General features: G+C 38.5%; 2 protein-coding genes across 2 annotated transcripts; both read left to right on the plus strand.

The window, feature by feature from the left end:
- The first annotated feature begins 5,170 nt into the window (after nt 1–5,170).
- On the plus strand, nt 5,171–6,127 carry LOC100342608 (olfactory receptor 5B17-like). Its single transcript, XM_008273262.3, has one exon. The coding sequence runs from the start codon at nt 5,174–5,176 to the stop codon at nt 6,125–6,127; it is 954 nt and encodes a 317-aa protein (XP_008271484.2). The 5' UTR covers nt 5,171–5,173.
- An 18,126-nt stretch (nt 6,128–24,253) lies between these two features.
- LOC100342356 (olfactory receptor 5B2-like) lies at nt 24,254–25,280 on the plus strand. Its single transcript, XM_002708983.4, has one exon. The coding sequence runs from the start codon at nt 24,342–24,344 to the stop codon at nt 25,278–25,280; it is 939 nt and encodes a 312-aa protein (XP_002709029.2). The 5' UTR covers nt 24,254–24,341.
- The last annotated feature ends 257 nt before the right edge of the window (nt 25,281–25,537 follow it).

A 25,537-nucleotide genomic window follows, 5' to 3' on the forward strand; every position in this document is an offset into this window, starting at 1 on the left:
GACAGGATCTGCCTAGGTAAAAGAGAGATGTGTACTCTTGGGATGTATATATAACAATGTTTTCCAGAAGCAGACCCAGAGCCAGTGATTTGAATTCAAGGAGTTTTTTGGGAGTTAACACCAGAAAGTAGTGATAAGATAGTAGGAAAATGAGTCAGAGAAGGGAAGGACACTAATAAAAGATTTCATTGGTGAGTAAGTAACATCTACTGTCACTTGAAGCCCAATTGTACTGGAAACACATATAAATGATCCTCAGGTGACACTCGACATGTGAGGAGTTTGCAGGATTTGACGATCTACTAGTGAATTACATGGTTCACACGTGGGCTGATCATATTCTTATAGTAAAATAAGGCTTAGGTTCAAGACTTGCAAACTATTAACATTAGGTATTTTTTTTTTACAAAATACACTGGCCAGGAAAAGAACAGTTGGTGCCAAATATCTGTCCATAAACCATTAATAATGTCTTCTGTTCATGAGAAAAGAAGCCCATCTTCCTAGAGATATGAACAAATTTTCAAATTGACTTATCAGGATTAAGGTGGATTTTAATTTTTTTAAACTTTTATTTAGTAAATATAATTTTCTAAAGTACAGTTTATGGATTACAATCGCTTCCCCCCCCCCCATAACTTCCCTCCCACCTGCACCCCTCCTATCTCCCGCTCCCTCTCCCATTCCATTGACATCAAGATTCATTTTCAATTATCTATATACAGAAAGTCAATTTAGTATATATTAAGTAAAGATTTCATCAGTTTGCACCCACACAGAACATAAAGTGTAAAATACTGTTTGAGTACTAGTTATAGCATTACTTCACATTGGACAACACATTACGGACAGAGATCCCACATGAGGAGTAAGTACACAGTGACTCCTGTTGTTGACTTAACAATTTGACACTCTTGTTTATGGCGTCAAAAATCTCCCTAGGCTCTAGTCATGAGTTTCCATGGCTATGGAAGCCTCTTGAGTTCGCTGACTTCGATCTTATTTAGACAAGGTCATAATCAAAGTGGAAGTTCTCTCCTCCCTTCAGAGAAAGGTACCTCCTTCTTTGATGGCCCGTTCTTTCTACTGGGATCTCACTCGCAGAGATCTTTCATTTAGGTGTGTGATACTCTCATGGGCTCTTCAGCCAGATCCGAGTGCCTTAAGGGCTGATTCTGAGGCCTGAGTGCTGTTTAGGACATCTGCCATTCCACGAGTCTGCTTTTTATCTCTCTAGCAACAGTGTTGAATTTATATCTGTTCATTGTATACTCAAAAGAAGAAAATAGGGCAATTATTTATCAGTTTACTAAAAGTTCTAGTAAACTAATATTTACTTATAGTACTTACAGGAATGAAAAGGGGAAAATTAAATAAAATCATGATAGGTAGAAAGCAAAATATGTTTTCAGAAATATATTTCAAATGTCAATAATTATAACAAATTAGTAAATGAAACAACCCACTCTTGATGTATGCAGATGGCGCTATACTGAAAAATGAAAGGTGAAAAGGAATGACAAGAGATGCAAAGGCTGAGTGTGCCAGTCAACACAGGACACTGTGTCCCTGCACACAGCTAATTGCTTCTTTCTTGCATCTGAGGGATGAGAAGTCATGGACCTCACAGGGGCCCTTTCCCCCGAGAGCTACATACTTGCACAGTTTTAATCTGGCTCATCTCCATCAGGTTCTGAAATCCCACGAGGATGCCACATGACATTATTTTGGAGATACAGACTGAGCAGAAACCCTGGTCATCATTTCTTGAAATGCATGTTAATACAGCAAGCTCTAAACAAACTGAGTATTTGCCATGAATCTGAAAACATAGGCAGGGGAAACACCCTATGATGGAAATCACATTGGCTTGTATTGAAAGGGTAACCTCCTACTTACACACTCATTTTCATTTGCTATACACAATTCTGCAATGTATGTGGCAGAGCTAATTTTGTTATTTCTAAGTCACAAATAAGGAAAGTGAGCTCAGCAGAAGATAAATAACCCTTAAAAGCACAAAGTAAAATCCATGATCTAAGAGACAGGATTCCTGTATATTTATGATCTTGTCTCTATTTCCTTATGCCTCAGGGACTTTGGAATCTTTTAACTAGTTGAGAAAGGAGCAGGGAGAGGGGGAAGGGTATGACTTTCTGACATCAGACTCACAATTCAGCATTGCATCTCCTTTACAAGGGACAAGGTAAGCTTCTACACTCTATAAATCCCTTTAGTGAAAAATGTAATTGATACAGGAGCAGTGGAGCAGCTCCATCTTCTATCAGTTTTTGAGTTCAGATCTTGCTGGACACTTTTTCTTCAAATCTTGCCATGGGTCCTGGATTCAAACAGAAAAGCTATTTTATTTAGGAAGTGGAACAGTGACCAAGTATTTACAAAATGACGTTCTGGTTTCCTTAACAGAAAGAACAACGATGATGCTTTCATTGAGTAGGTAGTAAACTCATTCTGTTTAAAAGTAGTGGCCTGTCAATCAGTGGGTAGCTCACCAAAACTGGGTAAAATTGCACGTCATTAGACTCCAGAATATTCAGCATGAAACTATCAATGAACTAACTGCTTTTCACTTTAATCGCCCAAATGTCATCCAATCATGACATTTTCATGTAGAAAATCTGATATGTAGTAATTAAAAGCACAGTCAATGGAATTATTTAAGCGTATATTTGTATTTTGAACATCTTGTGCTAAGTGTGGAATTTTAGAGAGTTATATAATCTCTTAAGTCCTTGATTTATCTTAATTATAAATGAACTTTATGCATATGTGTCTATGAATGCATGCTCACTCTAACTCTTCTCCCTCTGCTGTTAGCCTACATTTTTCTACTGCCCATGTATTGATCTGCCTGAGACATACTAAACAGAAGTGCTATGTTACTATTAACCTCTGGAAATATTCCAGGTATTTGAATTTGGGCAAGTTTATATCTTTCTGAACATATTTTACGGACACATATTAGGAAAATTAGCATGTGATCTGTGAAGACTCCTTAGCTTCAACAGTCTCTAATGATATAGAGAAGTTACATATGATATATTATTTTCATACCAACAAAGTGGCTTGAAGAATGGCCACTGCCAAAGAATCTATACTGTAATTCCTAGAACCTATGAATATGCTGCCTTGCTAAAAGGGACTTATTAAATTAAGAGTTTTAGAATGGCAAGAGTCCTGGATTATACAGGTGAGCCCACTGGGAAAGTGTTAACAATCATAGGCACAGGGAATGCCATATGTATGTGTTTGTGTTTTTTTAAAAAGAAGATTTATTTATTTATTTGAAAGGCAGAGTTAGAGAGAGAGAGAGAGAGAGAGAGAGAGAGAGGTGACATGAGAAAGAGAGAGGGATGACAAAGATTGACCCTCCATCTGCTGGTTCACTCCACAAACATCAGCAGCCAGAGCTGAGGCAGGGAGAAGCTGGGAGCCAGGAGTTTCCCAAGTGGGTGCAGAGGCCCAGGCACCTTCCACTGCTTTCCCAGGCACATTAACAGTGAGCTGGACTGAAAGTGGAGCAGCTTGGTGCTCAAACTGGAGCCTTTATGGGATTCTGGTGTTGCAGGTGGTAGCTTTCCCTGCTGTGCTGCAGTGCCAGCTCCAACACATTTTTGACTTACTGTAATTTCAATTTAGGATGAGTTTATAGGGATACAACCATATGATAAATTGAGGAGTGTCTGTAGTGTATTTAGAGATCAGGGGAAAGAGGTAAATAAATAGTGGCTACTAAAGAATGGATGTTCTTCCCAAGGCCCTAAAACAAATACGAAGATTTGAAATACTATAGTCACTCATGAAATGATCTACAGGTAAGTGTTAATAAGCAGGCCATGGATTTTCACTGTTGAAAATTTTCACTGTCACGATTCAGCCGAGTGTTGATAGTAATAGGAAGGAGGAATCAGAGACAGAAGGGGAGTCTTTTAGCACAAACTGAAATGTGAATCTCAGGGAAGTTATTAAGCAAAAGGGTCTTAAGTTCCTGAGTACTCAGAAAAATAATGTTTGACACAGCCATTCGTATGGGAGAAGGATAGAATGTGAAGTATTGGCCATAGTGTATATGAAAGGACAAATGAAATAATAAGTTTATCAGACAAATCAAAACCTACCTTCTTGTATGTTGCCACCTCCCTCTCTTAATCCAACATATAATGTCATTTTATACTAATACTAATACGGCTTATAAGCATTAGGATTGTGCATAGCAGCCACACTGTATTTTTACGCATTATTTCATTTAACTCGCAAAAATCCTTTGAGCAATTCCCCACACCACATTCATTTTGTTGATGAATAAAATGAGGCTCAAAAAACTTAGTTTAGGACAAATGGGTCCCCAATAGTAAAGAGTACAGAGTATAAGTGGATGCAAATTTCTATTTTACCAGATACCTAGATTTTATAATCAATGCTGTGCTTTCATTTCATAATTGATTTTGTTGGCTGTGCAAGTCTCTCATATTGCAGCTATCCCCCACTGCATCTACTCTACACTTATTTGTAAATGGCTCTAATATGCAACTCTATGCTATACACCTGGTACAACTAAAACAGTGATTAAATGTAGACTGGGTAAAATTAAAATAAATTCTGATTTATTGACATTGGTAACCATCCTACTTGGGTCTAAAGCTTGGATCTCTCCATTAAACTTGTGTAATCTTTAATAAATTGCTAAACCTCTTTATTACCAAGTAATTTCCCCTATAAATGGGCATAAAAACTAATTAATCTACTTGAATTGATGAGAAGATTAAATGAACATACACATAAACAGTGTCTTACATGTGAGAACTAGAAGAGTGTAGGTTGTTACACTCAAAAGATCTTATTTGGGAGATAGATTAATTCTGAGTGTGTGGCTTGGGCAGCACGTTAGACTTTTCAGCAATTTGGTTGACTCATCTACAAAATTACGAGTTGGGAAGATGACCCATAGAGACCCTTCCTCTTCAAAAGTTTATTACTGCGTCTATAAGTTATTCACTAAATTGCTTTAGATATGGAGAATATTGAAGGATAAATTACTGCTATTGTAGAATAATGCTTATACACTTCAATTTATGTGAATCTGGGTTTTGTTCATCAGTGTGTTCCTTCACCTGTCTGCTACACAGCAACCTGTGCCTCTGAAATCACATCCATGGAGAATAACACAGAAGTGAACGAGTTCATCCTGCTGGGACTAACCAGTGCCCCAGAACTGCAGATCCCACTCTTCGTAATGTTCCTCCTCATCTACCTCATCACTCTGATTGGGAATCTGGGAATGATTCTTCTGATCCTGCTGGACTCTCGTCTCCACACCCCCATGTACTTTTTCCTCAGTAACCTGTCCCTTGTGGACTTTTGTTACTCTTCAACAGTCACTCCAAAAGTGATAGATGGGTTCCTTATAGGTTCCTACAAGGTCATCTCCTACAATGCATGTGTTACTCAAATGTTTCTTTTTGTACTCTTTGCCACTGTGGAAAACTACCTCTTGGCTTCAATGGCATATGATCGCTACACAGCAGTGTGCAAACCTCTCCATTATACTAACATCATGACCACAAATGCATGCACCCATCTGGTCATATGTTCTTATGTCTTTGGTTTTCTAACTGCTGCTGTTGACATTGCAGACACATTTTGTCTCTCTTTCTGTAAGTCCAATGTGATCCATCACTTTTTCTGTGATATCCCAGCAGTCATGACTCTGACTTGCTCTGACAAATATATTAATGAACTGATTTTTTTTCTCATTTCAAGCTTTAATATCTTTTTTGCACTTCTTGTTATCTTAATTTCCTATATGTTCATATTCATCACCATTTTGAAGATGCGCTCAGGTGAGGGATACCAGAAGGCTTTATTGACCTGTGCTTCTCACCTCACTGCCGTTTCTATATTTTATGGGACTGTCATTATCATGTATTTACAGCCAAGTTCCAGTCATTCCATGGACACAGATAAAGTGGAATCTGTGTTCTATACCATGGTCATCCCTATGCTGAACCCTATAGTGTACAGCCTGAGAAACAGAGAGGTGAAGTGTGCATTCAGGAAAGTTATTGAGAAGGCAAAATACTCTCTGGATTTAGTCTTAATGATGTAGAATCCATTAAAAATATTTCATCTTCCTGGACCTACTCAACAGAATAGGTTAAATGTTCATGGCCATTTGGGGAGTTAAAGCAAAAATAATTGATTAATAATATTCATTTTTTGGTTGAGAAAAATGTATACTTATTAAAATATAGAAATCATAAGTATTTTATTAAGTTGATTTAATTAAGTGCATGAATTTTTAATGAGCATTTTATCCAGATGTAAGTAATTACAGCAACTTAATGAATTACTGTGTCCATCAATATACAGTGATTTGATAAAAGGGAGCATTGTCACATAAGAATTTCTAAGATATACATAGTCAAATCAGAATAAAAACAGAGAAAACATTGTCATTATTTAGCTTCATTTATTACTTCTAAGTCTACATTTTATTTTAAAATGTGGTGATATTAATGACAATGCTATTCTCGTTTGTCCAGCAGCAAATATTTTGAAATGGTTGAATTCACTAATTTTTCTTTTTGTTGTACATTATTGTGGAGTACAGTGTGACACAGTGTGACACTTGTATACAATATAAAATATCACTTGCATGATCACATCATAATGATCACATCAAAATAGTTAGCATTTCCATTTTCTTAGACATATTTTCAAATTTGCAGTTACCATGTGACAAATATACAACTTTCTTGGATACAAAGTGATATTTAAATACTTGTATGCAACATGCACAGATCAAAACAGGGTAATTGCATTTCCATCTTCGTATCATTATGTTTACAATATTCTATTTTTTTCCAAGTTATTCATAAAATGTAAAATAGATTATTGTGAACTATAGGCTCCCAACTATGCTGTAAACACCAGAAAATCTTTTTGCTATCTGCTATTAAGCTCCTTTTTATCTCCCATCTACCCTCCCATGCCATTTCTCTAGTAATTTATTATTCTATGTTTGGATTGATGTTTTTTATTAACTTCCATCTTGAGAGAGAAGATATGGTATTCATCTTTCCGTGTTTGACTTACTTCACTTAATGTTCTCTAGTTTCATTCATTTTGCTGCAAATGGCTTTCTTTTTATGGCTGAATAGCATTCCATTCTTTTTTTTTTTTTTTTTTTTGACAGGCAGAGTGGACAGTGAGAGAGAGAGAGAGACAGAGAGAAAGGTCTTCCTTTGCCGTTGGTTCACCCCCTCAATGGCCGCTGTGGCCAGCGCACTGCGCTGATCCGAAGCCAGGAGCCAGGTGCTTCTCCTGGTCTCCCATGGGGTGCAGGGCCCAAGCACTTGGGCCATCCTCCACTGCCTTCCTGGGCCACAGCAGAGAGCTGGCCTAGAAGAGGGGCAACCGGGACAGAATCCGGCGCCCCGACCGGGACTAGAACCCGATGTGCCAGTGCCGCAGGCGGAGGATTAGCCTATTGAGCTGCGGCGCCGGCCCACCATTTTTTAAATTTACTATTTCTAGACAAGTCCAAGCTTGTCTCCATGTCTGGAAATCTTTATTTGCTGTTTCCTCTACTTAGAATATTCCCAAACTCATTTCAGATGGTTGTTTACATGTTGCCAACCCAGAGGTTATAAAAACCTTCTGTGAGCTCCTTTACACAAGTATCGCTACCTTGCCTTGCACCTTCTTTCCCCAGCCTACTTTTGTTCTTCATGGTCATCACCCATATTTAACTCTGTCACTTATGTGCTTATTTGTTCAGCCCTATCCCTCAACTGAATGGAAGGTCCCTGTGAATAGTAGCTTAATCTGGTTGTTCAACAGAGATATTACGAGTTTTTTTTAAAAAGTTCTTTGCTGAGCATTAAAATAACTCCAGAAATGACTGTATGCATAAAAGTAAACTTTAAAATCTGCAATTTTCAAAGGAAGAATATGCCTTAACACCCACTCAATAATGACTCCGACATTTCCAAGGAGTCTCAAAAACATTTCTGATGCTAACTTTGAAAAATCTGTCTTCGTTTGAAATTCTCCAAAGTCTTTGTTTTTTCAAACTGTATCCGATTAAGGACTGACAAGCGAGTCTTAAGATGTATGAGAACATCTCTTCCACTTCCACAATCGTATCTTAATAAAATACGTGCCTATCAAATGCTGACTTGGTATTTATTCATTTTACTCAACAAACTTTCTGACACTTTTGAACCCATGCTGAAGTGAAAGTGAAGATAGTTCTCTTGCTGCAAGGCTATGAATAAACCAGCTTTGTTAGTTTTGCACTGTATGTTGTTTCTTCTATGAAAAAGATATACTTCAGAAGTGATGATCAGGATTGATAGACAAAGAAATTTAACAAATTGGAGTATTAGCCAAGGAAAACAGTGGAACATGTAGTTTTCCCCAGAGAGAAAAGTCAGAAAGGAATTATTTACCATCACTAGGCTTTAGAAACCTTTGTAGCAGTCATTCAGCAAGATTTCAAAACTAACCAATGTGTCTTTGATTATTGCATTTTATGAAAGGGAGTGTTTTCCCTAATTGTATTTACTCCAATCCAACATCACATAGTGGATGTGAATGTAGAACCAGCTCAGTTTTCTTTTTGGTTCATAAATCACTGGATTACAGGGAGAAATATGTGGACTTCATAGAGGGATAGCCTTCTGCAGTGGTTAGTTGGAATTTGGGTATCTTCCTGTTGGGTGTAGATAATATGTTCTTTGTGTGGAAGGAAATAGAACAGTGGTAGCCGATAATACTAAATAGTACAATGGGAAATACTTGTTAGTTACTTTACAAACTTTCATTTTAAGTCCTGGGTACAAAGCTAGACTCAGTTTTTCATCTTCATGCAGTTCATGGGGACCATGTGATTCTGTGTTGTCAGTGACATGTGAGTGGAAGTCTGCAGCCTACTTTTAGCCTGCACCATGAATCCTCCATGGTCTTCTGTTCACTCCCCTTTTTCACTGGCTGGATAGAGAGAAATAAGAACACAGAGATGGTAAAGCCGCTAAGAAAAGAACTTGGGTCACGGAATCACTGTGTGAGTTCCCATAGAACAACTAATTGAACATTATAGGGGCAAGAAAAAGCTCTACAACTAGGCCTCTGCAATTTTGGCCTTTACTCATTTGGCAGAATATCATTCACTCAAACTAAATAAGTTCCCATAAGACAATCTACATGGTGTTGGTAGGAGGTAGACTGTGGGTGGTATGATAGAAATATTGTTATGTTTTTCCATCACAACTTAATTCCACAGTTCTTTGTGAATCATCACCCTACCTCCAAATCATAATTAGTATGAGTAGCACATATAAAATTAGCATAGATTTTGAAGACAGGAGAAAGCTCAATATGAAGCCCAAAACAGAATAATTGTTTAAAAAATATTGATAATCTTCCTTTCTGCTTCTTTTTCTGTTCCTCATTCATTTCATCATCTAATTTGCCAACCTCCTACATGTACCTATTGAAGCATTTATTAGCTATATCAGTTTGTTTTAAAATATTAATTGTGCTACTGAATTATCAGTCCTTTGAGACAAAAGATATTATCTCATTTAGGTCTATAGTCTCAGACTCTTAGACTAATGTTGATTACATAAGGACTGAAGATTGTCTAATGAAATATACATATGTTGGCATATCAATATTAACTAGAAAGACAAATTTTATCTCTATGACTTTCCCTTAAAATATTGATGAAATGTATACTTATTTATATATCTGTTTACCTGTTAAATGTGTTTTCCTCACAATAATAAAAGTTATATGTATATTGGAAAGTGTTTTGATTTGTTCATTAATAGTCACCCTTGTACAGGGTTGAGGTTCTGTAAAATGTTTAATGGATAAGTAAATGGATGATAAGGGGCATGCTTCAAAAACACAATTTGTTTATTGAAAGACAAGACATGTACTGCTTTAGGCCATACTGTAGTAACACACAAAACTGAAAACTCATTATTTAACACAATGGTAACTGTAGCAAATTACCACAAGCTGGTGGTATTAAAACAGTACAGATTTACTTTCTCACAGTTCTGGAGGCCAAACGTCCAAAATCAGCATCACTGGGATGAAATCAAGGTGTCAGTCTACAAAATCTCTAGGGAAATATCTGTCCCATATATTTTTCATTTTTAGGTGACTGCCAACAGTCATCGACTTTTATTTGCATGAGTTTAATTTCTTTTTAAGAAAGATTTATCTATTTATTTGAAAGCCAGATTTATAGGGAGAGACAAAGAAATCTACCATTGGCTGGTTCACTCCCTAGATGGCTGCAATGGCTAGGACTGGGCCAAGCCAAAGCAAGGAGCCAGGAACTTCTTCCAGGTCTCCCATATGGGTTATCTGCTGCTGCTATTCCCAGGGCATTAGCAGAGAGCTGGATTGAAAGTGGAGCAGCCAGGGCTGGTGCTGCAGCTCAATAGGCTAATCTTCCACCTGCGGCGCCGGCACACCGGGTTCTAGTCCCAGTCGGGGCGCCGGATTCTGTTCCGGTTGCCCCTTTTCCAGGCCAGCTCTCTGCTGTGGCCTGGGAGTGCAGTGGAGGATAGCCCAAGTGCTTGGGCCCTGCACCCGCATGGGAGACCAGGAGAAGCACCTGGCTCCTGGCTTCAGATCAGCGAAATGCACCAGCCGCAGCATGCTGGCCACGGCTGTCATTGGGGGGTGAACCAATGGCAAAAGGAAGACCTTTCTCTCTCTCTCTCTCTCTCTCGCTCTCGCTCTCACTGTTCACTCTGCCTGTCAAAAAAAAAAAATTAAAAAAAAAAAAAAAAAAAGAAAGTGGAGCCGCCAGGATGTCTACTGGTGCCATATGAGATGCTGGCGTTGCAGATGGTGTCTTTACCCACTATGTCACAATGCCGGCCCACTGCTTAAGCCTAATTTCTACCTTAGTGGTCACATTATTTTCTCTTTGTTATTGGTAAATTCCCTTAAGCTCACTCTTTTGATTGAAATGAAATTAACATAAGATTTACTATTTAAAGTACCTAATTCAGTGGCATATAATATGTTCACAATGTTGTACACTCATCACATCAGTCTAATCTCAAAATATTTTTCATTCAAAGATGACCCCATACAACTTAAAGAGTAACTCCTCAAACCCTCAGGCCCCTCTCCCTGAGAAACAACAATCCACTTTCAAGCTATGAGTTCACCTATTTTGGATATTCAATGTGAATCGAATCAAATAATATGTGAGCTTTTGTGTCTGCCCTCTTTTACTCAGTATGTTTTCAGGGTTCATCTATTTTGTAGCATGAATCAATAGTTAATGTTTTGTGGATGAATAGTATTCCATGGGATATATGTATATGTATTATGTATTATGTATGTATGTATATGTATTATATTCATCTGTTCTCAGTTGACAGACATTTGGACTGTTTTGACTTGGGGGCAATTGTTAATAATGATACTAGCAACATCTCTGTACCAGTGCTGTTTAAGGACTTGCCTCATTGTTTGGCTTGGTCATGTGGTAATGCTATGTTTGATGTTTGAAGACAATCAAACTGTTTTCCAAGGCAGCTGCACAACTTTACATTCCTTCCAGCAATGTCTAAGGGTTCTGAATTCTCCACAAACTTGCTGTGGTTGTTAGTGTCCATGGTGTTTGCATTTCTGTAATAGCCGTTTTAATTGCTGTGAGGTGGTCTCTCATTGCACTTTTGATTGCCTTCATGACTAATAATTTTGAAGACCTTTTCATGTACTTTTATCATTTTGAAAATCTTTGAAGAAATGTCTGTTTAAATCCTCTGCCCATTTTTGTTGTTGTTGTTTCATTGATTGGGCTGTTCTGTTGTTACTGTTTTTGCTATTGGTAAGTTGGAGAAGTTATTTATAAGTTTTCTATAATAAATCCTTATTGGATACATCATTTGCAAATACTTTTTCTTATTCCATGGTCTTTTTTTTTTTTTTACTTTCTTGAAAATGTTCTTTGTTGCACACAAGTTTGTAATTTTGAAGTTCAGTTTGTCTGTTTTTACTTTTATTGGTTTTGATTTTTGTGTATGTCTAAAAAATCATAGCCAAATCCACATAATCCAGTCTTTAGCTACCCTGGATTATGTATCCATAATCACAAATAGTTACTTTTTTCCATATATTTTACTTTTCAGGATTTTTGAGGAACGTGTAACATCACACACCTTTACGGGAGCGGTACAGTACTTCAACGTAGGCAGTCAGTATCCTCACCTCCTGACCTTCCTGCATGTTTGGAGCCTGTAAATTCCTCTACTCCAGTTCTTTGTATCGGATGTGGTACTTTATTATGATCTATAGTCACCCCTCAGGTATGGGAAGGGAAGATGAAGAGGAAAAAAGAGAGATTGGATAAAGAATACCAAGACACAGACAGAAGTAATAGGTTCTAGCAATGTTTTATATATATGTGGGTTAAGAGTATCTAAATTCTACTCTGTTAACAAATTTCCAATACGCAATACACCACTTTATTACTTTATATGTTTATATTCATTTGTCCCAGAACCTTTTGTTGAAGACTATTCTTTTCCCATTGAATGGACATGGCAACCTACTGGAAAATCAATTAATCATAGTTACATTTCTGGATTCAATTCTAGTCCATCAATCTATAGCTCTATCTTTTAGGTACTACCAAATAGCTTTGATTGCTTTTGATTTATATTAAGTCTTATATATAAAAAAATATGTTTTTTTTTTAACTTTTATTTAATGAATATAAATTTCCAAAGTACAGATTATGGATTACAATGGCTTTCCCCCCCATAACTTCCCTCCCACCCGCAACCCTCCCCTTTCCCACTCCCTCTACCTTTCCATTCACATCAAGATTCACTTTCATTTCTCTTTATATACAGAAGATCAGTTTAGCATACATTAAGTAAAGATTTCAACAGTTTGCACCCACATAGAAACACAAAGTGAAAAATACTGTTTGAATACTAGTTATAGCATTAAATCTCAATGTACAGCACATTAAGGACAGAGATCCTACATGAGGAGTAAGTGCACAGTGACTGCTGTTGTTGACTTAACAAATTGACACTCTTGTTTATGGCATCAGTAATCACCCTAGGCTCTTGTCATGAGTTGCCAAGGCTATGGAAGCCTTTTGAGTTCACCGACTCTTATCAACAAATATGGGTCTTACTTTGTTCTTTTTCAAGACTATTTGGCTCCGCAAAATTCCATAAGAATTTTAATATTAACTTGTCCATTTCCATAAACAGGCTACTAGAATTTAGGTAGGTGATGGATTAAAACTGTGGATTTCTTTTGAAAGTATTGCCATTAGATAATATGAAATCTTCCAATCTATGAGTAAAAATGTATATTTTTAAGAATTCTTAAATATCAACTTTTTTTGTAGTTTTAGTGTATAATCCTTATTCTCATTTTATTATATTTATCCTCAAGTATTGCGACACTTTGATGTTGCTGTAAATGGATTTTTTCTTGGTTCCTTTTTACATATGTCTTACAACTTTAAGTTTTAGATTCTTCCATAATTTTATGCATTTCAAATTAATATCTAATAGTAGATATTAATGGGATACAGTGTGAAATTTTAAGATATTTATGCAATGTGTACTGATCAAATCCCAGTAGCTGCAATTGCTTATTGCTTGTGTAGAGAAGTGACTTTTGTTTAGTGATCTTGAATCCTGAAACGTTTCTGAATAACTGTATTAGCCAATCGATTTTTGTGCATTCTTTAGAATTTTCAATATATCAGGTCATGTTATCTGAAAATAGAAATTATTTTTCTTCTTTGTTTGCAATTTGGAAGTCACTTATCTGTTTGCTTCTAGGAATTTCTCTCGATAGAACTTGCAATAGAACTTGGAAATAAAATGGTGAAAGCTTCACATGTCTGCTGCCTTGTCAGATGAGGGAGAATTTTACCTTAAACCTGTGAGTATGTTGGCTACGGATTTGAGTTTAAAGCTAACTGTAGGTTTTCAATAATTCTCGTTATCAGTTTATAGGAGTTCATTTCCATAGTTTCTTACATTTTTAATCATGGAAGCATGGAAAACCTTGTCAAATAATTTTTCTGAATTAACGATTGCTCACATGAATATTTTCCTTCTTTCTGTTTTTATAATTTTATTTATTTATTTGAGAAGTGGAGTTACACAAGGAAAGAGAGACAGAGTGTAAGGTCTTCTATCTGCTGGTTCACTCCCCAAATGGCTGTAATGGCCAGAGCTGGGCTAATCTGAAGCCAGGAGCCAGGAGGTTCCTCCAAGTCTCCCAAGTGGGTACAGGGGCCCAAGCACTTGCTCCATTCTCTACTGCTTTCGCAGGCCATAGCAGAGAGCTGGATCAGAAGTGGAGCATCCAGGACACGAACTGGCATACATATGGGATGCTGGCACCGCATGTGGAGGCCCAGATTACTGAACCACCGTGCCGGCCCCTCCTTCTTTCTTTCTTTCTTTTTTTTTAATTTATTTTTTTGAAAGTCAGGGTTACACAGAGAGAGAAGGAGAGGCAGAGAGAGAGAGGGAGGGAGGACTTCCATCCTCCGGTTCACTCCCCAGTTGGCTTCAACGACCAGAGCTGTGCCAGTCTGAAGCCAGGAGCTTTTTCCAGGTCTTTTTCCAGGTGCATGGGCCAAGGACAGCAGAGAGCTGGATTGGAAGTGGAGCAGCCGGGGCTCAAACCAGCGCCCAAATGGGATGCAGGCACTGCAGGCTGAGGCTTTACCTGCTATGCCACTGTGCCGCCCCTCCCCCTTCTTTCTTTTAATGTGACTTCTTACATTGCTTGATTTTGATTTTTGAGACACTCTTGGATTCCAGGGATAAATCCCATAAGTTATGTCTTGTGATAATTTAATACACTGATGAAATTGGTTTGTTGAATCTGTGATCACGTAACATTAATGTGCAGTTTTCCTTTCTTTGATGTTATTGTTCCATTTCGTAGTGAAGGTAATTCTGACCTGATCGAATGAGTTAGGAAGTGTTTATTTGTCATTTTTCTTGAGCAATTTGAGAATTGGCTCTAATTTTCCTTTAACTAGTTGGTAGAATTTGCTAGTGAAGGCATCTCTTCCAGGGCTTTCTTTGTTGGGAAGTTATTGATAATTGTGGTAATTTTTCCTTTGTTATAGGTCGCTTCAGATTTTATGTTCTTTGTTCATTGGTTTTGAGTGTTTAATTGTATGAACTTGCATATTTTCATCTAATATATCCATGTAAAGTTGTTCATAACATTATATTATAGAGCTGGCGCCGTGGCTCACTAGGCTAATCCTCCGCCTAGCGGTGCTGGCACACTGGGTTCTAGTCCTGGTCAGGGCACCGGATTCTGTCCCGGTTGCCTCTCTTTCAGGCCAGCTCTCTGCTGTGGCCTGGGAGTGCAGTGGAGGATGGCCCAAGTGCTTGGGCCCTGCACCCCATGGGAGACCAGGAGAAGCACCTGGCTCCTGCCATCGGATCAGCGCGGTGCACCAGCCACAGCGGCCATTGGAGGGTGAACCAACGGCAAAGGAAGACCTTTCTCTCTGTCTCTCTCTCTCTCTCACTGTCCACTCTGCCTGTCAAAACAAAACAAAACAAAACAAAAAACAGTATATGACAGCTCCCTCTCACTTGTGTAGAATCAGCAGTAATGTCCCCACTTTTATTTATGATTTTCTAAATTGAATATTCTTTTCTTCATAGCAAACAAAGATGTGTCACATGTGAGAAATGACCATGATGAATTTTCAGGAGGCTTAGATTAGCCTTACCGTAGCTACCATACTAAGCCTCAGTAGCATGTAGGACAGAGGGTTGCAAAATCCCCAAAGTAGGTCAACTGCTGAGTTTGCTTTACAAACTGTGGACCACTTGCTATCTTTGTAACCTTCAATGATTCTGCAATCTGTAGCCACAGCGCACAGTGCTCTCCTATCTCAGGTCCTGAAAGCCTTGCTGTTATTACAATGTAACCCTTACCCTCTCCTGTCCTACCTCTTCCCTATTATCATATCCCTTGGGCACCTTGTTGAGTTTAGATTGTATCTCCCAACTTGTTCAACCAGTGATGAGCTGGGGGAAGGGATCTCTGCACGGCAGGGAAAAAAGGAGCTGAGTCTCTGGGAGAGGTGCCTGCTTCCACCTGCTGGTCACTGCTGTTGAGATGGACTGTCAATAATTGCCTCACTTCCTGCTTCCTTTGTTCTTCTGAGTCCATTCTTCAGTGGGTAGGTGGTCTTAGATGGGCTTATTTCCCACATCACATTTGTTGATATTTTGTAAAAATCAATCTGATTTTTCCTTATTTTCTCTTCCATATTTTTTTCAATTTTCAAGACATAGAATTCTACATATTTTTGGGGTGACAAGTGATGTCTCCATATAAGTAGGTATTGTGTAAAGTTTAAATAAAAGTAACAAAATTTGCCTCAATTAATCATCCTTTATCCCTAGTGTTTTGAATATATACATTATAGTTTGGCTATATACAGTCATCTTTTCATATGATAGAATACTAGAAATTATTTCTCCTATCTAACTGAAACTTAACACCCACTAGCCAACATTTTTCCACTCCTCTTTCTGCTCTACTCTCCACAGTCTTTGGAAACAACTCTTCTAACTTCCATGAGATTAACCCACAAGTGAGATTATGCTGTATTTGCCTTTCTGTACCTAGTTTATTTTACTAAAAATGATGCCTTTTGCTTCCATCAGAGTTGTTATTCATTCATCAGTGGATGGACACCTAACTTGACTTCATATCTTGAGCATTAATTGGTGCTGCAAAAAATACAGGAGTGCAAATGTCTCTTTGACAGAATGATTTCATTTCATTCATTTCCTTCCCTTGGTTCACCTGCCAAATGGCCGCTACGGCCAGCGCACTGCGCCGATCCGGAGCCAGTAGCCAGGTGCTTCCTCCTGGTCTCCCATGCTGGTGCAGGGCCCAAACACTTGGGCCATCCTCCACTGCCTTCCCAGGCCAGAGCAGAGAACTGGACTGGAAGAGGAGCAACCGGGACAGAATCTGGCGCCCCAACCCGGCCTAGAACCCGGGGTGCTGGCGCCGCAGGCAGAGGATTAGCCTAGTGAGCTGCGGCACTGGCCTCCCCTGGTGTTTTCCACATTGGCTATATTAGTTTACATTCACATCAACAGTGTGTGAATATTACCTTTTTTCCACATTTAACCAATATTTATCTGTCGTCTTTTTAATAATAGCCAATACAATTGGAGTAAGGTGATATTGCATAATAGATTTGATTTTCATTTCTCAAATAATTAATTATGCTTTACATTTTTCATATACCCATTCCTTTGCATATCTTCTGTTGAGAAATGTCTATTTAGGGTCCATTGCCCATTTCAAAGTGGAATGGTGATTATCATTGTTTGCTTTGGAGTTGAATTCTTATTACAGTTTGGATATAAAACTGTAATATACATCTTTGCAGTTTTTTTCCTGTTGTTTATATTACCTCCCCGCACCTGATCATTACCTTGCTGTGTAGAAGCTTTTAGTTTGATGCAATCCTAGTTGTCTAGTTTAACTTTTTTCCCTGGGCTTTTGAAGTCTGATCCAAAATCATTGCTTATTTCAATGTCCTAAAACATTTCTCCTTTGTTTCCTTATAATAGCTTCATACTATGAGGTCTCATATTTCAGATGCAAAGGTTTAGTTTCATTAATCTTCATATGGATACCCAATTTTCCCTGTGCCATTTATTGAAGAGATTGTCCTTTTCCCAAGTCATGTTCTTAGCACATTTGTTGGAGATTGGTTGTAGATGTGTAGGTTTACCACAAGGCTCTGGATTTTGATCTATTGATCTGTTTTATGCTAATACAAGGATGTTTTGATTGTAATATTTTGCAGTATATTTTGAGGTCAGATAATACAAAACCTCCTACTTTGTTTTTCTTGCTCAAGATATTAACTTTGCTATCTGGAGTTTTTGTGTTTCAATGTGAATTTTAGAATTGCTTCTAGTTCTGTGAAGAACGTCATTGGTATTTTGATAGTAATTGCATTCAACCTGTAGATCTCTTTGGGTAGAATAAAAATCTTAATTATATTTATTCTTCCAATCTATGAACACAGAATATCTTTCCTTTTTGTGTCCTTTTCAATTTATCTCATGCAAAATTTTCAACTTTCATTGTAGAAATCTTTCTTCTCTCTAGTTGAACTTATTGGTAGATCCATTTTTGGTAACTATTATAAATGGAAGTATTTTCTTGATTTCTCTTTATTTTTTAAAAAATTATTTATTTTAAAGGCAGAGTTACAGAGGCAGAGAGAGAGAGACAGAGACAGAGAGACAGAGAAGTCTTCCATTAGCTGATTCACTCCCTAAATAGCTGCAATGGCAGGAACTGGGCCATCCAAAGCCAGGAGCCAGGAGCTTCCTTCAGGTCTTCCACGCAGATGCAGGGGCCCAAGCACTTGGGCCAACTTTCGCTGCTTTCCCAGGCCAAAGCAGAGAGCTGGATTGAAGAGGAGCAGTCAGGACTCAAACCAGCATCCATATGGGATGCCAGCACTGCAGGAGGAGGCTTTACCTGCTATGCCACCGGGTCAGCCCTTTGATTTCTCTTTCAGGTAATTTCTCTTTCAGATAATTACTATTGTGGTCAGAAATGCTACTAATTTTGTATTATGACTTTCTATCCTGCAATTTTGTAGAATGTTTGTTAGTTCATATAGTTGTTGTTAATACATTGAAAGTTTTCTATGTATATGTTGCCCGTAAACAGAGACAATTTTACTTTCTCCTTTGGAATTGGACACCCTTTATTTCTTCCTTTTGCTCTGGCTAAGACTTCTGGGACTATGTTGAATAAAAGTGATGACAGTAGGCATTCTTGCCTTGTTCCACATCATAGGGACAAGGCTTTCAGATTTTCCCTGTTCAATATAATGTTAGCTTTAGGTATATTTTCTATGGCTAATTTGCTCAGAGATTTTATCATGTTAAATTTTACCATTTTTTCAGCATATATTGAGATTATCACATGATTTTTCCCCTGTCATTCATTGAAATAATTTTGGTTTCCCACATACATGGCAATGACCTAACTTCATGAGCTATCCCTGCTGCCTCTCATCATTTACACCAGCAAGAATTTGGAATAAGAAGTAAAGCCAAGACCAGAACACAGGCACTCTAGGATGGGATGAAAAAGTCCCAAGTAGCATTTTAAATGCTGTACCAAATGCCTATCCCAACTTTCCTTGATTCAGCATTTCACTTGTAAACCTTTAAATATTTTTCAAAGTTCTCAAAGTTAAAAGAGCTTTTTAAACTAATTAATTTTTACTTATATAGATTTCATGTAGTTCATAGATACAATTTTTTTTGACAGGCAGAGTGGATAGTGAGAGAGAGAGACAGAGAGAAAGGTCTTCCTTTTCCATTGGTTCACCCTCCAATGGCCGCTACAGCCGGCATGCTGTGGTTGGCGCACCGCGCTGATCCGAAGCCAGGAGCCAGGTGCTTCTCCTGGTCTCCCATGCAGGTGCAGGGCCCAGGGACCTGGGCCATCCTCCACTGCACTCCCAGGCCACAGCAGAGAGCTGGCCTGGAAGAGGAGCAACCGGGACAGAATCTGGCACCCTGACCAGGACTAGAACCCGGCGTGCTGGCGCCGCAGGCAGAGGATTAGCCTATTGAGCCGCGGCGCTGGCCCATGGATATAATTTTTTTTTTTTTTTTTGACAGACAGAGTGGACAGTGAGAGAGAGAGAGAGAGAGAGAGAGACAGAGAGAAAGGTCTTCCTTTGCCGTTGGTTCACCCTCCAATGACCGCCGCGGCCGGCGCGCTGCGGCCGGCGCACCGCGCTGATCCGATGGCAGGAGCCAGGAGCCAGGTGCTTTTCCTGGTCTCCCATGGGGTGCAGGGCCCAAGCACCTGGGCCATCCTCCACTGCACTCCCTGGCCACAGCAGAGGGCTGGCCTGGAAGAGGGGCAACCGGGACAGAATCCAGCGCCCCAACCGGGACTAGAACCCGGTGTGCCGGCGCCGCTAGGCGGAGGATTAGCCTAGTGAGCCGCGGCGCCGGCCACCCATGGATATAATTTTAAAAATATGATACTTTCTTCCATCCCCTTTTCCCTCACTCCTCCTTTCTTACTTTCTTTCTTTTTTAAACACTTCTGATAACATTTAAATTTACTTTATAATCATAGAGTTCAAGAAGTAAAAAGTAGAAAGATTACTCTTCAGTAGGATATAGACAGAGGCTCTGAACAGTAATCAAATCCAAAGATGTCAATTTCACTCTTATAATTTTTTGTATTACATATAATTACCACAAATCATAGAAAACATGTAATATTTGCCATTTTGGGTTTGGCTTATTTCACTAAGTATAATGGTCTCCAATTGCATCCATTTCTTTTTGCAAAAGGCAGGTCTTCATTCTTTTTGTGGCTGAGTATTCCATCGTGTATATATACCACATTTACTTTATCCAGTCATCAATTGATGGACATCTAGATTGATTGTATGTCTTAGCTATTGTGAATTGACTGCCATAAACATCTGAGTACAGGTAACTCTCTCATATGCTGATTTCATTTCCTTTGGACATATTCTCAGGAGTGGAATGGCTGGGTAATATGGTAAATCTGTTTTTTAGATATCTAAGGAACCTCCATACTGTATTCCATCATGCTTGTACAAGTTCAAGTTCCCACCAACAGTGTATTAGGATACAATTTTATCTACATACTCAACAGCATTTGCTGTTTTTTCATTTCCATATTAGTGAATCACATTCTTTCAAAGACAAAACTTAACGGAAAATAAAAACAGTTTAGTGGTTGTCAGGGCCCATGAGTGGGAGAACAGGAAGATCACAAAGAAGTTTGGGAAATCAGTTTAGGTGATCATGATAACGGTTACATGGCTACATATACTTAAAAACATCCCTAGAACTACTGACCAAAAAGCATGCATAGTACTGTTTTTAATTTATGAGTTAATGAGTAATGCAAAAGATATATGCACATTCAAAATATTCAACTTGGTCCCCAGAGGTAATTTAAATGTTTCTTCCCTGAGAAAATGGGAAGAGGAGCTGCAGATGCTCTCCCGGGGGAGCATCCCTAGAGAGCTCTATGTCTCTATAGTTCACTCCCCCTTCTGATTTATTGGCCTCTCAAGTTCAACATGACTCCAAATGACTTCATTTTTTTTTTTAACTTTTATTTAATGAATATACGTTTCCAAAGTACGAATAATGGATTACTATGGCTTCCCCCCCATACCGTCCCTCCCACCCACAACCCTCCCCTTTCCCACTCCCTCTCCCCTTCCATTCACATCAAGATTCATTTTCGATTATCTTAATATACAGAAGATCAGCTTAGTATACATTAAGTAAGGATTTCAACAGTTTGCTCCCACACAGAAACATAAAGTGAAAAATAATAGATGATTTTTTTTAATGATGATGAAATCAGATCAGACCTATTGTCATGTTTAATCCCAGTGAGAGTCAAGTTGGGAGTTGATAGTTTCTATTCTTTTCTTTTTTTTTTTTTTTTTTTTTTTTTACAGAGGATCAGTTTAGTATGCATTAAGTAAAGATTTCAACAGTTTGCATCCCCATAGAAACACAAAGTGAAATATACTGTTTGAGTACTCGTTATAGCATTAAATCTCAATGCACAGCACATTAAGGATAGAGATCCTACATGAGGAGTAAGTGCACAGTGACTCCTGTTGTTGACTTTACCAATTGACACTCCTGTCTATGGCATCAGTAATCTCCCTATGCTCCAGTCATGAGTTTCCAAGGCCACCAAACTTTGATCCTGGCCCCTTTGATTAATCTTTTATTCATCTGAATGATAATGGTTATTTAGACATGCAAGCCCACTCTTGGTTTTAGGATTTCCTGTAGGCCTGCAGCCTTGGCTAAGGACACACCTTAAGAAAAAAAAATATATTGAGTGACTTGAAAATGATAACCCCCTTAGCAGGTTGTTTGGCCATTTACAAACAAATTCCTCAGATTAGGTGGGAGAGGTGATTTTATTATGCTTATTTAATAATTAAGGGGGTGGCAAGTGACTCTTCTAAAGGCAAAGAAGGAACACACAGTAGATTCAGGACTTGAATAACGCCAATATTCTTTACACTAATGTTTTCTTCCTGGCTTGGAAGCTTGAGAACTGCTGACTGCTCCCTGATAGGGAACTTCTGTACCATGATTTATGCATAAATCCATCACTGAATTTCTTGTTTAAAACTCACTATTCAAGAGTGGTTGTCACTTATTTTTAAGGAGCAAGGTAAGTGTCTATATTCAATATACAGTTCTAGTGAAATCTGTAATTCATGCAAAACCAATGGGATGGAAACAATTACTGTGATTTATTGAACATAGATATAGATATTTTGAGGGCAATTCCAAGATGGCAGAATAGGGAGTGAGCTTACTGCTGTAGCCCAGAGAAGATAGTTTAAAAAAAAGTGGAGAGAGTGTAGTCTCAGGGAAGAGTTAGGGAAAAAATGGCAGAGGAAAATCTGTAATTAGAGGGACACGGTGGACCTACATGGAGGGCGTGGGCACCCACAGCTAGGGACTCCAACAGCCAAGAGCCTATGCAGCAGCGCTGGAAAGTGAGGTGAGACGAGACTGCAGTAGCTAGAGCCACTGGCAAAAAAGTGGCAGGAAGAGCCTGGAGGGAACAAAGCTTGAAGCCCTGTCGGGGAAAGTGCACCAGCCAAACTAGAGGAGAAAAAAAAAAAAAAAAAAAAAAAAGGACGGGACGGACATGTTTCTCTCTCTCCGATCACTTTACAAAGGTATACTGTGACAAGCCGATAGAGCGGGTGCCCTTTTGGACATATGTAACAGCTGCGCTAGCTCGTGTCTGCATCCGGCAGTCAGCCAAGTGGAGACTCCTGACTCTGGTGGGGAGAAATAACAGGGGGCTAGGAGCTGGTGACTGTGTGAAGCTTCTGAACTGGGACTGTGGAAAAACAAAAAACAAAAAACAAAAAACTGAGGGTGTGTGGGAGAACTCATGGTGTGGCTGGGACTTTGAGCAGTCTCAGTGGGAGACGCCACAAGCTTGGGGGTTTCTGGTTACTGGGTGAGAGACATCACTGGGGAATCTGAACTTACACTGAGGACTACACAGATCCTTTGTGTGGTTCTTGGGACAGAGCAGATGAATATTACACCCACTGAGGCTAGCACTCAGGAACTGGTCTCCATCGAGAAGAGCCCAGATGAGCAGAATATACTTCCTTTTGATATTTTGAGCATTTTTCTAAAGTCCTGAGGTGAAGTTATGGTGCAAATTTCAAAACTTTCATCTCTAAGGAGTTAGATGATACTTAATGAAACATCGTGTTTTTCCTTTAAAAATGATTATTCAAAAACAACAGGAGGGTTAGTGCTTTGATTGATAAGGTGGTGGGTTCATCCTATTCACCTTATGTCAGCTTATGATTAGAGGTAAAGGTAAAAACTGCCCCAGTTGTCCTAAGAAATCTGTGCTTATATCTTTCAGTTACTTGACTATGTAACCCACTAGGTTTGCACCAAGCTAGACAATGAGTAACTGTAATCTGAGTTACAACAATTTGATTTGTATACAGTCATGACCATTTTACTAAAAAAACCACTTGGGTTGGGTCTGAAGCTTGGCTTGTGTGAACACTTGTGTAAACATGAAGAAATTTTTTAACCTTTTACTCATGACAATATCAACCCAAGTAACAACTAATCAAGTTCATAATGTTGTAGAAAAGAATTATTGAATGTGCTTGTAAAGTATGTACAGCCATCCTTCCAGTGAGCAAAATAGAAGTGTAAACTTTTACTAGGATGGGCAAATCTGACTTTATCTATATATCTTTCTACCTATAGATAGATATATAGATAGATAGATACAGATAGATAGATAGATCTCTATCTATATAGATAGATATAGATAGAATTTTATTCATTATATTTTATTTATTGTTTTTATGTATAATATATATATGATAGACATTATGCTAGATTTTTCAAATTTTAAATGAGCTATAATCCAGAAAAATCTTTCCAATTTAACAGTTCATAACTCTAAAAATAAAAATAATAGTGTGTTATATTTTGTGATTATGTTTTATGTTTAGATGTGAACAATCTTGAAATACATACATTATTATTTAATAAAATATCATGCATGGTACATAAATGTTTCAATTCAGTACAGTAGCTAGTCTACAACATCTGTTAATACTCTTGTCTTTACTTTTCTTTGCTACAGAGCATCTTCTTGAGTCCCAGATAACAGAGATGGAGAACAGGACAGAAGTGACACAGTTCATCCTGCTGGGACTAACCAGTGTCCCAGAACTGCAGGCACCTCTCTTTGTCCTGTTCACTATCATTTACCTCATCAATGTGGTGGGAAACCTGGGGATGATTGTGTTGATTCTCGTGGACTCACGTCTTCACACCCCCATGTACTTTTTCCTTAGTAACTTGTCTTTGGTGGATATTGGGTACTCCTCAGCTGTCACTCCAACAGTCTTGGCTGAATTCTTAAGAGAAGACAAAGTTATTTCCTACAGTGCTTGTGCTACTCAAATGTTCTTTTTTGCAGCCTTTGCCACCATGGAAGATTTTATTTTGGCTTCAATGGCTTTTGACCGCTATACAGCAGTGTGTAAACCCCTCCATTACACGAACACCATGACGACAAGTGTGTGTTGCTGTCTGGTTATAGGCTGCTATGTCTGTGGTTTCCTGAATGCCTCCATCCATATTGGGGAGACATTCAGTCTCTCTTTCTGTAGGTCCAATGTGGTCCATCACTTTTTTTGTGATGTGCCAGCAGTCATGGCTCTGTCTTGCTCTGACCGACATGCTAATGAGCTGGTCCTTGTTTATGTTGCCAGCTTCAATGTCTTTTTTGCTCTCCTTGTTATCTTGATATCTTATATGTTCATTTTTATCACCATCCTAAAGATGCGCTCAGCTGCAGGGTACCAGAAAGCTCTATCCACCTGTGCTTCTCACTTCACTGCAGTCTCCCTTTTCTATGGGACTATTATCTTCATGTACTTACAGCCAAGCTCCAATCATTCCATGGACACAGATAAAATTGCATCTGTGTTTTATACTATGGTCATCCCCATGCTGAACCCTGTGGTCTACAGCCTGAGGAATAAGGAAGTGAAGGGTGCATTCAAAAGAATTGTTTTGGAGGTAAAATTGCCTTTCTGTGTTTAATTTTAATATTATGAGATGATAACAATCTAAATTTATTCCTTTTGGAACTTCTTCATACACTGGGTCACTTTTTTATTTAATAAATGTAAATTTACAAAGTGCAACTTTTGCATTGTTGTGGCTCCCCCACCCCAACCTCCCTACCACCTGCAGCCATCCTATCTCCCACTCCCTCTCCCATCCCACTCTTCATCAGGTTTCATTTTCAATTATCTTTATATACAGAAGATCAACTTAGTATATACTAAGCAAAGATT

Source organism: Oryctolagus cuniculus, chromosome 1 (genome assembly GCF_964237555.1).
Source record: "Oryctolagus cuniculus chromosome 1, mOryCun1.1, whole genome shotgun sequence".
NCBI classification, from domain to species: Eukaryota; Metazoa; Chordata; class Mammalia; order Lagomorpha; family Leporidae; genus Oryctolagus; species Oryctolagus cuniculus.

What these genes read in the sequence shown, in the direction of transcription:
- LOC100342608 (XM_008273262.3), top strand. Translation starts at nt 5,174, where the DNA reads ATGGAGAATAACACAGAAGTGAACGAGTTCATCCTGCTGGGACTAACC.
- LOC100342356 (XM_002708983.4), top strand. Translation starts at nt 24,342, where the DNA reads ATGGAGAACAGGACAGAAGTGACACAGTTCATCCTGCTGGGACTAACC.